This window comes from Microtus oregoni, unplaced genomic scaffold, assembly GCF_018167655.1.
Source record: "Microtus oregoni isolate MIOR12 unplaced genomic scaffold, Mior012 000012F_ref0000307, whole genome shotgun sequence".
In the NCBI taxonomy this organism is placed as follows: Eukaryota; Metazoa; Chordata; class Mammalia; order Rodentia; family Cricetidae; genus Microtus; species Microtus oregoni.
This window is the reverse complement of record NW_024543071.1, coordinates 53,052,577-53,065,604: the sequence shown is the minus strand read 5'-3', so window position 1 is coordinate 53,065,604 and position 13,028 is coordinate 53,052,577. Positions and strand designations below refer to the sequence as shown.

The window sequence follows — 13,028 nt, the reverse complement described above, 5'->3', positions numbered from 1 at the left end:
ACTAAGAAGCATCTCTTAGGAAATATGGAAAGCACACTGAAAATCAGGGTTTGAGGGTAGTATTCACTTGAATGAGAGAATGAGTCACTGTATAAACCCTAATTAGAAATTATCAATGTCTCTTAACAGCCAAAATAGTTTGAATGTTAAATATCCAACATATTTTTGCTAAAGATCAAAGCTACACCAAATATGAGGAATCCCACCTCATTAAAGGGGTTTCACTGTACCTTTCTCCCTCTCACCAAGGTTTCATGTAAACCAAGCTAGCCTTTAACCATTCCTGATCCTCCTGTCTCTACCTCACAAGTGTTAGGATTATAGGCATGTGCCACCATGTCTGTACTATTTTTAATTAAACTCAAGCCAAAGGGGGGGGGGGGGGGAGAGGAGAGAGAGAGGAGAGAGTGGAGAGAGAGAGAGAGAGAGAGAGAGAGAAAGGCCTTGTCCCCGGTCGGTAGCATTCTAATTCTAGTAAAAGACTACTTCAGCTGGGCAGTGGTGGCGCACGCCTTTAATCCCAGCACTCAGGAGGCAGAGGCAGGCGGATCTCTCTGAGTTCGAGGCCAGCCTGGTCTACAAGAGCTAGTTCCAGGACAGGCTCTAAAGCTACACAGAGAAACCCTGTCTCGAAAAAACAAAAAACAAAACAAACAAACAAACAAAAAACCTACTTCAAATCTAGCAGAATGAGCACTCAGACAAAATAAATATATACCCAACAGGCAGTATTTTTAAAGTTGTACAGATGTTAAAGCCACAGTTCTTAGAGTCAATGACTTCCCATCAAGGGGCTCTAGATCTGAACCAAAATGACACTGACCTTTTCCCTCCATAAAAGTAACAAAATTGGCATTGTATTTGTTAGTGTGGAGCTTCTCTTCCAAGTCAAAAGTTCTTTTCCCTTCAATTTCATCATCTGAAATGCCATCATCTTCATAGCGACGTCGCATGGTACCACGCTGTAAAAGGAAGGATACAAAGATGAAATTATGTACTTTTCCTTCCTCTCTACCAAGCAGTCACTGCTCCCTAGATGTAGAGTATGACTTCCAGTTTTAGTTGTTAGTTTAAATCATCCACTTTTCTTTCTCCAAGCTCAAGATTAACGGATATTCTCAGAATGCACAAAATAGAACAAGGTTTTAATCAGCCACTGGGTTTCCAACCTGTGAAATTTACATTTTGTTTTAAGACAGGATTTCTCTGTGTAGTCCAGTCTATCCTGAACTCACTCTGAAGTCCACAGTGGTCTCAAACTCAAAGGTCAGCCTCCCTCTGCCTCTGAGATCAAAGGTGTGTGCCATGACATCCAGTTGAATTTTATTTCTGCTATCTCTTTAAGCCTAAAGAAGTAAATTCACTAAAAAAAAACCAACCAATTCAGACCTAATAAATATCTATCATGGCTTTTGAGAGTGTGAACATTTAAAGACATTCAAACAAGGGCTGCAAAAATGACTCAAGGCTTAGCTGCATACTACTTTCAGAGGACGTTAATTCAGTTCCTACTACTTATGTCTGACAGCTCAATTCCAGCTCCAGAGGATCTAATGCCTGTTTGTCTGTCCTCATTCACCAGTACTCACATGCACAAATTCATATGCAGACACACAAACCTCCATAATTAAAAATAAATGAATGCAAGATTTAAAAGACATTAAAATATACAGACAAAATTTTTCACTGACAATAAATTTACCTAAAATTAAATTTGTAAAACAATCTAGTTAGGGGCAAGAAGGATAGCTCAACAGTTAAGAGGAATCACTGTTATTTTTTTTTTTTTTGTCCAGAGGATACAAATTCAGTTCCCAGCACCCCAACAGGAAGCTAACAACTACCTGTAACTCTAGTTCCAGGGTATTCTAATGGCATGTGCCGAAACGCATGCACATATATACTTAATTAAAAATAAAACCTTTTGCCTGGTGGTGTTGGCGCATGCCATTAACTCAACAGGCAGTTCAATCAGCCAGCCTGGTCTACAAAGCAAATTCTAGAACAGCCAGAACTGTTACACAGAGAAACTCTGTTACCAGAAAAACCAACCAACCAACCAAACAAACGAACAATCCCTGAGATTTCTGAAATTTTATGTCCAGAAGTAGAAGACTTAGAAGGAGATGATGTAAGATCAAGATCTGCATTTAAAATATACCTCCAAACCCACATACTCCTATACCTCTCACCTCTCATCAGGGTTCTAGCCAAGCATTTGTGTCACCCCATTTATACCACCTAAAGCAAAAATGGAGAAAAACCTATGGCTAAACGGACCTAAGAACTTTTAAAATTTTTGTTTTGTCTCTGAAATAAGGCTTCATCTGGCTGGCCTACAACTCCTGGAACCTAAAATCCTAGATTCTGTCTCTTACTGTTAGTAAGATACTTAATAATCATGATTAAATGAGGGAAACCAATGTAAAAAAAAATATATATATATGGGCTGGAGATTGGTTCAGTTAGGAAAGTACTTGCCTAGCATGACTGAAACATGGGTTCCATCTCCAGAACCAAGTAAAACCAATCCAGAACTTGGGAGGTAGAGAAAGGAGAATCAGGATTCTTGGCTACAGAGAACAAGGTTATATATAAAACCTTATTCTCAACGTTCAAATATATTAGCAACTGTTGTTCTAAACATGAGTCAATACTGTACCTCACTTCTATTTGCAAAAATAACAGCTTAAGGGGGAGGGAAATGGGAGGCGGCAGAAATTAAAAACAAACAAAAAACAGCTTAACTGTCTAAAGACAAGACCTACATTATCTTTTCTTTCTTTTTTTTTTTTTTTGTTTTTTTCGAGACAAGGTTTCTCTGTGGTTTTGGAGCCTGTCCTGGAACTAGCTCTGTAGACCAGGCTGGTCTCGAACTCACAGAGATCCGCCTGCCTCTGCCTCCCAAGTGCTGGGATTACAGGCGTGCGCCACCACCGCCCGGCCTATCTTTTCTTTAAATAGCAGGAAAGTTTCTCATTCCCCCAGTAGGCCTCTAATATTTCTAAGTTGAAGCCTTACCTTCTGTGAAGGGCCTTTTTATATTTTTACTTTATGCGCATTGGCGTTTTGCCTGCATGTATGTCTGTGTGATGGTGTTGGATCCCCTGGAACTAGAGTTACAATTGTGAGCTGCCAAGTGGGTGCTGGGAATTGAACCTCGGTCATCTGGAAGAACAGCCAGTGCTCTTAGCTATTGAACCATTTCTCCAGCCCCATGAAGCTGCATCTTAAAGTATCCTTATACCATGTCTAATCATAAAATCTACCAAATGCAATTTAATATGAAGTGGTCATTCTGATAAGGTGTTTAAAAAGCCTTTGCTTTATGTGGTAGAATTGCTAAAGGAAAAGAGGTATACCTAACAAAAATGAAAAGATTCAAACATTTTATAACCCACCTTTAAAGATAATTGATATATGCTTGCACATGCTGCTGTAAATCTCAGAAATTATTTCAAAAGTAATAACGCCTTTAATCCTAGCAGTCAGGAGGCAGAAGCAGGCAGATTCCTGTGAGTTCGAGGATAGCCTGGTCTACAAGAGCTAGTTTCTGGACAGGTTCCAAAACTACAGAGAAACCCTGTCTCGAAAAACCAAACAACAAAACAACAACAACAAAACAAAGAAACCAGGAAACGGTATAGGTAAACACTATTTCTGGAAATTTTTATTACAGCTAAGTCTATCCATGTGTTATGAATGTTAAACGCATTTCCAGGCTGGGTGTGGCTCAATGCTAGAGTAGAGAGTTCCTCTAACTTGGGCATGGTCCTGAGTTCCATCCTAAGCACCACTTGGGGACAAAAAAAGCTTTTGTTACTACAAATCAGTAAAAAACACTGTAATGCAACATACTAATCTTCCTAATCTATAACCTATGTAAAAATTACATACAATCTATAATCTACAGACTGAAAACTAAGCATTGAAGGAGTCAATTCAACTTATCATATTATCATGCTGTTACTACAGTGAGCACTGAATCTTTCCTGCCACCATCTCACCTACAGCCAATTCAGGCATAAAGAAAGGCAAATGAGAAGCTGGGTGATGGTGGCCCATGCCTTTAATCCCAACACTCGGGAGGCAGAGGCAGGCAGATCTCTGTGAGTTCGAGAAGTTCCAGGACAGGCTCCAAAGCCACAGAGAAACCATCTCGAAAAAAACAAAAAACAAACAAACAAACAAAAAAAACCAAAAAACAAAAAAAAGCCCAAAACCCAAAAAAGGCAAATGAGGTCATCCAAACCACCACCTACAGATACAGGTATTCATTCTTCCCCTCCAAACAGATCACCATAATGCTCATTCCATACATGAAGCGCCTGCCTTACCAGCAAACTGGTCAACTATTCATTTTGGAGTTGTCATTAGGATTACTGTTTCCATCCTGATCTTACAGAATTTCCTGGGTCAAAGCAACAATTAAGTAAGGCCAGGCCTGGCATAACATGTGAATAATCAACCCCCAGCCTTTCGTAGAGAGAGCATATCAAGTTTGAGGACAACCTGGGCAACATGATACTAGGATAGCCAGATATACATAAGACCCCTGCCTCCTCCTCTTTTTTTTTTTTAAAGGTAACATTTAAACAGTGGTTCAAGTAAGTTGTAGATCTGTTGCTCTCTTGTCAGAAATAAGTAGGCCCACATCAGGAGAAAACTGCAACAAAAAGAAACTGCACATGGTCTAAGGCAAAGCCTGTCTTCACCAGCAGTTGAATCTTCACACATAGCTTTGGGCATAATTTATGATACTCCGAGAACTCAACAACAGTCTCCCTTTGAGACTAACAAAACACATTCTACTGGTGGAAAAAGGCTGATAAAAACCTGAGAAAAGACAGTGAGACAGGATTATAGTTAGCAATACACCACAGAGGCAAACATTTGTTATGTGGACAATTCAACAGTATTTGGTACACTCACACTGTAATGCAACCACCACCACCACCCACATCCACAGCTTTTCATGCAAGACATGGTAGTTGCAAGCCTATAATGGTAGTAAAGCCACAGCACTGGGACTCAAATTTGAATCCAGCTGGGCTAAGTAGTGAGAATCTCTCAAAAACCTAAATATAACCTAAAAATATTTGTATCACCCCACATTGAAAATTGTACTAACATGTATGTTTTCACTTTCATTTTATTTATTTATTTAGTTTTTTTTTTTTTTCTTCAAGACAGGGTTTCTCTGTATAACAGCCCTAGCTGTCCTGGAACTCCTCTGCAGACAAGGCTGCCCACGGATTCACAAAGATCTGCCTGCCTCTGCCTCCTGAGTGCTGGGATTAAAGTTATGCGCCACCACTGCCCAGCCAATCTTTTTATTTTTATATTGTGCGTATGTGCAGGAGCATACTGCATAGCATGAGAGTGAGAGAGAAAGAGTGTGAGTGTGTGCGTGTGTATGTGCGCACGTCTGTCATTCAACTTATGGAAGTCAGAGGACAACTAGCAAAATTGGTTCCTTCTTCTACCCTATAGGTTTCCAAGATGGAATTCAGGTGGTCAGGCTTGGCAGCATGTTCTCTTAAGTGTTGAACCATCTTACCAGTCCTTCATAGCCCCTCTTCTGATAACATAATCTAAAATGCACATGTTCAACCCTTAAGGATAAACACATACTCAAAACTGACTTCAATGAAGGAAAGGGGCACGTTCTATGAGAACAAAAATACATTTTTCATCTCAGTCTCTTCTGGACTCAACTTTGAATTTAAAGGGAAACTATCCAGAAAATGTTGAGCTCTTCAATGAGGAAATGAGAATGTGTAAAGTAATTATCACCCATGCAAAGACAGTCTACTGATCTTTGGCAAATAGCCAAAGGAAATTCAATACAGAAAAGCCAGTGTTTTCAACAAATGGTGCAAGAAAAATTCAAAATTCATATGCAAACAAATAAACATACACTAACTGTATGTTATCTGGAAGCAATGGTTCATAAACCTAAACGTATACTATAAAAGTATGCAACTTTTTTTAGTCAGGCTTAGGTGGCACACACCTTTAATCCCAACACTCCGGGAGGCAGAGGCAGGCAAATCTCTGTGAGTTGGAGGCCAGATTAGTCAACAGAGTTCCAGGACAGCCAGAGATACATATAGAAGCCATGTCTCGAAAAAGCAATAAATAAATAAATAAAATGGGACTTTTAAAAGATAATATAGGAGAAAACCTATGTTTGGCAGTGAGGAATTTGGGTTTTACTTGTGAGAACGGTATCACATAACCCACTGTCTCACACCTGTTTTGTATCCGTCCAAGGGTCACCTTGAACTCCTGATTCTTCTGTCTCTACCTACTTCAGTGCTCTAATTACAGATGTACCACCATTTATTTTCAAGACAGGGTTTCTCTGTAGCTTTGGAGACTGTCCTGGAACTCACTTGGTAGACCAGGATGGCCTCGAACTCACAGAGATTCACCTGTCTCTGCCCCCCAAATGCTGGGATTAAAGGCGTGAGCCACCACCATACTCTCAATTTCAAAACTTGGAAAGCAAAATGAGGTGGATTTTAGTGAGTTAGAGGCCACCCTGGTCTACAGAGGAAGCTCAAGGCCATTTAGAACTACGTGAGAACCTTTGTCTAGAAGGGAGGGAAGGAGGAAGAAATGAAGGAAAAGAAAAACTATAGATTTAAAAAGACACATAGTTGCTGATAGAGAAAGGAAGGGGAATGCATAGCAGATTTTTAGGGAGTGAAATGTATTGTACTATAGTAATACATTTGTCAAATGCCACAGAACTGTAGAACAGAGTGAATACTTACTGTGAACTTGAGTTAGCAGGGTGGGGGAGATAGTCCAGCTGGTAAAATGTGTACTGCTTAATGAAGACTGAAGTCAAAAATACACAGAGAGAGAGGTAGAGTGGTGTACACTTGTAATTTCAGCAACATGGAAGTCAGTGACAGGTGGATCCCTGGAGCTATTCACCTAGTCAGTCCAGGCCAGTGAGGAACTCTTGTCTCAAATAACAAAATGGATGACCCTGAAGAGTAACAACCAGGGGAAATTTCTGACCTCTACACATAAGCATATACCATCCCACACAAATGGGAACAAACACACACACACAAACACACACACAAGTTATCCTTATTGACCCACTGATTCTAACACACATACCACACTAACGCAAGAATGTTACTTGGGAAAACAGAGTGGAAAAATTGTACTTCCCACTCCATTATTCAACATACCTATAATTCCAGCATTTAGAGGCTAAAGCAGGAAGATTAAGAGTTCAAAGCCAGAGGCTGGCATCTAGAGGACCTGGGTTTAAATCCCAGCACCTACATGCCAGTTAACAATTGTCTATAACTCCAGTTCCAGGAAATGTGACACCCTCTTCTAGCCTCCTCAGGTATCATATATGCAGAATATATAGATACGTAAAAGCAAGCAAAATAGCCACAAACATAAAAAATTTTTTAATTAAAAAAAGTAAGTTACACTAAAAATCAGAAACCAATTTAAGGGCTTGAAGAAATGAGTTGATGGTATACTAACTTGCATACCATGCACAAGGCCCTGGGTTCCATTACAAACAACACAAAAAAGAGTTTATTAATTTGAAAAAGTCAATGCCACCAGATGGTGGTGCATCTTTAATCCCAGCACTTGGAGGCAGAGCTCTGTGAGTTCAAGGTCAGCCTGGTCTACAGACCAAGTTCCAGGACAGGCTCCAAAGCTACAGAGAAACCCTGTCTCAATGCTCCTCCCCCTCCCCCAAAAAAGTCAATGCCAAGGGAAGGAGACACAAGTAGAAAACATTTTAAACTTAACAGCCTATGTACTATATCTATCATAACACTGCAATTCAGTCACTGCACCAAGAAAGTAAAGCAGCGCAGACAACATATAAATGAAAGAGCATAGTTTTTATTTACAGATGTTGAAATTTCAATCTTGGTTAGTTTTCATGCCACAATACTGATCTTTTCTTTCCAACCATTTCAAAACCTAAAAAAGGATTCAAATACATATTCACACACATTCATGGTGGCATTAAACACAATCAAAAAGTAAACAAGCCATTCAAACGTCCACCAATGTATACACGAATAAACAAGATGTGGTTTAGCTGTATAGAAAGTGTTTAGTCACCAAAAAAGGAACGAAACTCAGACGTGAACCACAAACTCCTGCTATGTCAAAGAATCCAGACACTAAAGATAATATATGATCCTAATGATAAGAAACATCCACAATGAGTAAAATCCTTACAGACAAAGAAATTAATCAAAATAGGTTTCAGAGGCTAGGGAGTTATGGGGAGCAAGTCCTTAATGAATACTAAGTTTCTTTTTAAGATGCTTAAAAATTTGGAAAATTCAGACCATTTGTCATTAAAAAATGACAATTTCCTTGGTTATGACAATATATTTCTGGTAAGATCATGTTCTTATTCTCTGGCAAGATATCCTATAGTAAGCCAGGCATAGTGGTATACATCTGTAACACCAGCCCTTGGGAGGCTAAGGGATGGGATCAAAAGCTATCAGGCAGGGCCAGATGGCGGTTGCACAAACCTTTAATCCCAATTTACAGGAGGCAGAAGTAGGTGAATCTCTGTGAGTTCAAGGCCAGACTGCTCTAAAACAGCCAGAGCAGTTACACAGGGAATCTTGTCTCGTTAAAAAAAAGTTAGCAGGTGGAAACTTGAGAAATGGCTCAGTGGTTAAGGGGGGGAGGGTTGTTGCTGCTTTGCTGAGGACCTGAATTTGGTCCCCACACCAACGTGGAAGCTTACAGTCATCTGTAACTATAGTTCCAGGTGACCCAGAACATTAAGCATGGACAAAGTGCACTTACAAACATGTAGACAAAACATTCATATACATAAATAAAAAACAAAGACTTCCAGTCATGTTATGATACTACCTCAAAATTTTAATAAGTAAATAAAACCTAGAGAAATTTAATTTATTTTTCATTTTATGTGTATGAGTGTTTTGCCTACATATGTATCTCTGCATAACGTTTGTACCTTGTGTCTGTAGAGGTCAGAAGAAGGGACAAATGGTTTTGAGGCACTATGTGGGAACTAGAAACTGAACCCCAGGTCTTAGACAAAAGCAAAAGTGCTCTTAACTGCTGAACCATCTCTCCAGCCCCCAATCTATAGAAATTTTAAGTGCTAAAATAATTAGAGACACTGTACCATGATGTTCAAATTAGTTGCAAATAATTCAGTCAACAGTAATATGCCAGGTGGTGGTGATGCATGCCTTTAATTCCGGTAATTGGGAGGCAGAGGCAGGTGGATCTCTGCGAGTCTGAGGCCAGCCTGGTCCACGGAGTTCCAGGACAGGCTCCAAAGCTACAGAGAACTCCTGTCTCGAAAAACAAAAAACCAAACAAACAAACAAAAAAAAAAAAAAAAAGAAAAACAAAAAAAGTAATATATAGTTAGGTGTGGTGGTACATACCTTTAATCATACAACTTGGGAAGCAGACAGACAGACTAAGGTATTTATCAACCACACAGGATAAGTACATCCTTGATCCCTGATCTGAACCAACAAACCACTGCAAAAGCAGCAATTGGAGAGATGTGAGCAACGGAAATATTTTAAACTATTCTTTGTTTTTCAGTAAGAATTGTTTAAAAATAAATTTTTAATTTTTTTTTTAATGTGTATGAGTGCTTCACTGCATGTATACCATGTGTGCTCTGGGTACCCTGCCAGAAGGCAGCTCCAGATGCCCTGGAACCATAGTTACAGGTGGTTGTGAGCCACTGTGTGGGTTCTAGAAATAGAGCCCAGGTCCTCTGCAAGAGCAGTCAAGAGCTCTTAACTTCTAAGCCATCCCTACAGCCTTTTGTTTTGCTTTGTTTTTCTAGTCAGGGTTTCTCTCTGTAGCTCTGACTGTCCTGGAACTCCCTCTGTAGATGAGACCTTCCTCTGCTCCTTGAGTGCTGAATTGTACTTTTTTTTTTCAGTAAAGCAGAGAGGGGTTTATTTGAAGAGCTTAAAAAAGATTTAAGCACAAGAATCAACAGAGTGCTTAGTGTGGGTAAAGTCATCTCAGAATAGTTAGTTGTTTGATTATGCTATTAACTTACCCCCACACACACCATTTTTTTCTTTTGATTAAAAACCAGAAATGGAGATGGCTCAATGGCTAAGAGCTAGCTGTGCAATCATGAGGACCAGTGTGGACTGCAGCAATTTAGGCTGGATGTGATGGCACCACCTGTAATCACAGCACTGGTGAGACAGAGACAGAAGGGTGAGAAGTTGTAGGCCAGCCTAGGTTACATGAGATCCGATCTCAAAAAGAAAAAGAATAATAATAAAAAACTAATTCTATATTACTACTAGTTAATATATAGTCTTTAAAATTTAGCAATAAACAAAAAGAATTGTATCTAAACTAAAGGAATTTTCCTCACAAACTGAACAGCGGCTAACACACCTAAGACAGTGCTACTTATTTTCAATCTGATGGCAAAGAACCTATCTCTTGTGTAATCAAGAGATTTTTATTTCAAAGGGACATATATCAGAGGTCACCATTCTATACATAGAAATCAATGAATTTCATTAATAGGCTAGGCACACAAAAACCATTCAAATGATTATTAGATCAGAATGAGACCAAAAAAAATTTAGACACTAGTTCTTATTTAAGATGTTTCTAAAATTGTCTCTTCCCAAGTGAAGGGTATGAAGAAACACAATTTAGAAAAGAAAAAAAAATCTATGAAAAAGGAAGATGTCTATTTTTTTGTAGATATTTAAAATTTTTATGCATATGTATGTCTGTGTGGTTATGTGGTCATGAATGTGCAGAGGGATTGTGGTGTCCATGAGCTCATCAGGCTTTACTCCCACCCCTATACCACCCCCAGGCACACCCTGCAAAGATGTAGTTATAGTCTCATCTACTGTGCTGGGAACTTAACTTAGGTCCTCTACAATAGCAGTAAATGCTCTTAACCACTGAACAACTCTCCAGCCAAGGCTCCTATGCATACACAGGACAGATAGACGGATAGCTTCTGAGATCTAAACCATCAACATGCTGCAGTTATTAACAGTACCCAAGACATGGAAGCAGCTGAAGTTATCAACACATGAACAAACAAGAAAATGAGACATATAAACATCTCTTTCAGCTATAAAACAATAAATTATAATACTGACAGGAAAAGAAATTAAGACTCAGAAAGACAAAAATCTCATGTTTTCTCTCATTTCTGGGATTTAATATTTACATTAGAGGCAAGATAAAACAGCATAAAAGTAGAAAGACAACCAGGTGCACACCTTTATCCTTTAATCTCAGCACTTGGAAGGTAGAGGCAGGTGCATCTCTGAGTTGCAGCACAGCCAGGACTGTTAAGCTAGGCAGAGAAACCCTAATTTGAAAAATCATAAAAAAAAAAAGAGCAAGTAAGCATATCTTGAAAAGATATGAGCAAATACATGCATGAAAATGTCACAAGGAAAGTCTTCTTTATGGAAAACAAAAAATAAAAAAGAGGGATGAACATGGTGATTCATGTTTTAATTCCAGCACCTAGAAGGTAAAGGCAGGCCGATCTCTGAGTTCATGACCAGCCTGGTTAACAGAAAAGTTCCCCAACAGCCAAGGCTAAACAAAAAACCCTGTCTCAGCTGGGCAAGGTGGTGCAGGCCTTTAATCCCAGCACTCAGGGAGGCGGAGGCAGAGGCAGGTGGATCTTTATGAGTTTAAGGCCAGCCTGATCTGCAAAAGCTAGTTCCAGGACAGGCTCCAAAGCTACAGAGAAACAGCCTCGAAAAACAAACAAAAACCTGTCTCAAACAACAATAAATAATAATAAAAAGCACAGCCAGTAAAATAATAAAACCAACAATAACACTTGACTTATTTTTTTTAAATATATTTATTTATTTATTTATTTATTATGTATACAATATTCTGTCTGTGTCTATGCCTGAAGGCCAGAGGAGGGCGCCAGACCTCATTACAGATGGTTGTGAGCCACCATGTGGTTGCTGGGAGTTGAACTCAGGACCTTTGGAAGAGCAGGCAATGCTCTTAACCACTGAGCCATCTCTCCAGCCCCCCCCCCCTTTTTTTTTTTTTGAGTCAGAGTTTCACATATCCCAGGCTGGTCTTGAAATCACTATTTAGCCAAGGATACCCTGAACTCCTGCTCCTATGGCTTTCATCTCCCAAGTACTGAGATTACAGGCTGTATTATATGCCCTGTTCCAAAACTTTTGTTTTGAGATTTGTTTTGCTAAAAAAACATCAGGCTGGCCTCACAAGGAACTCAGGTAATGAAGTTTGGTGGCAAGTACCTGTTGAACCATCTAACTGGCTTTTGTTTTTTAAAATCCCCCCTCTTCTTTTTTTCTCCCTTCTCATAGCATCTCCACAAATTCATATGGCCTAGATAGGCCTCAAATATTGTTCTTTGGCCTCTACCTACTCCCAGGGGCTAGGACTATAAGTATGTGACATTATACTCAGCTATTTTCAATATGTGGTCCCTGACCCCATTATCTGGGAAATAGGTAGAAATAGAATACTCAAATCTTGTGCTAGACTTAATCAGAAATTCTGGGAATGGGGATCCAGCAATCTGGCTCAGGTTGCTTCCAGATGGTTGTGTTTTTTTTATAATTATATATAAGTTATATCACCTAAATATTTCCCTTATTATAGAATTATGCTAACAATATATTCAAAAAAGTCTCTACTTATGTCTGTGCTATCCTGGGTTAAACTGGAACTTTCAAGAACTCACAGTGGTAATGAACCAAGGAACTCCACAATGTGGCCCAAAACTAGCTGTTAACTCTAATTCCAGCGTATCCAACACCCTCTTCTGGCCTCTACAAGCATATGGAGGCAAAATACCACATACGTTAAATACTTTTTAAAATGTTTATTGAAGGCAAGGTCAGGCAGTGATGGTCTACAGAGTGAGTTCCAGGATAGCCAAGGCTACAAAGAGAAACCCTGTCTAGAAAAACAAAACAAAATAAAACGTTTATTAATGTAGAATTCAG

At 39.3% G+C, this 13,028-nt stretch overlaps 1 protein-coding gene across 2 annotated transcripts in view; it reads right to left on the bottom strand.

Annotated features, from left to right (window-relative positions):
- Positions 1–13,028, bottom strand: part of Kdm2a (lysine demethylase 2A) — a 74,324-nt gene that overhangs the window by 49,252 nt on the left and 12,044 nt on the right. Inside the window, exons 2-3 of one of the 2 annotated variants that reach the window (XM_041660801.1) lie at positions 6,783–7,003; positions 824–962 (exon numbers count right to left, since the gene is read on the bottom strand). In XM_041660801.1, the coding sequence (XP_041516735.1) occupies positions 824–953 (130 nt within the window). In that variant the 5' untranslated portion in view covers positions 954–962; positions 6,783–7,003. The remainder of the gene's footprint in view (positions 1–823; positions 963–6,782; positions 7,004–13,028) is intronic. The other variant, XM_041660800.1, reaches the window with a different exon arrangement.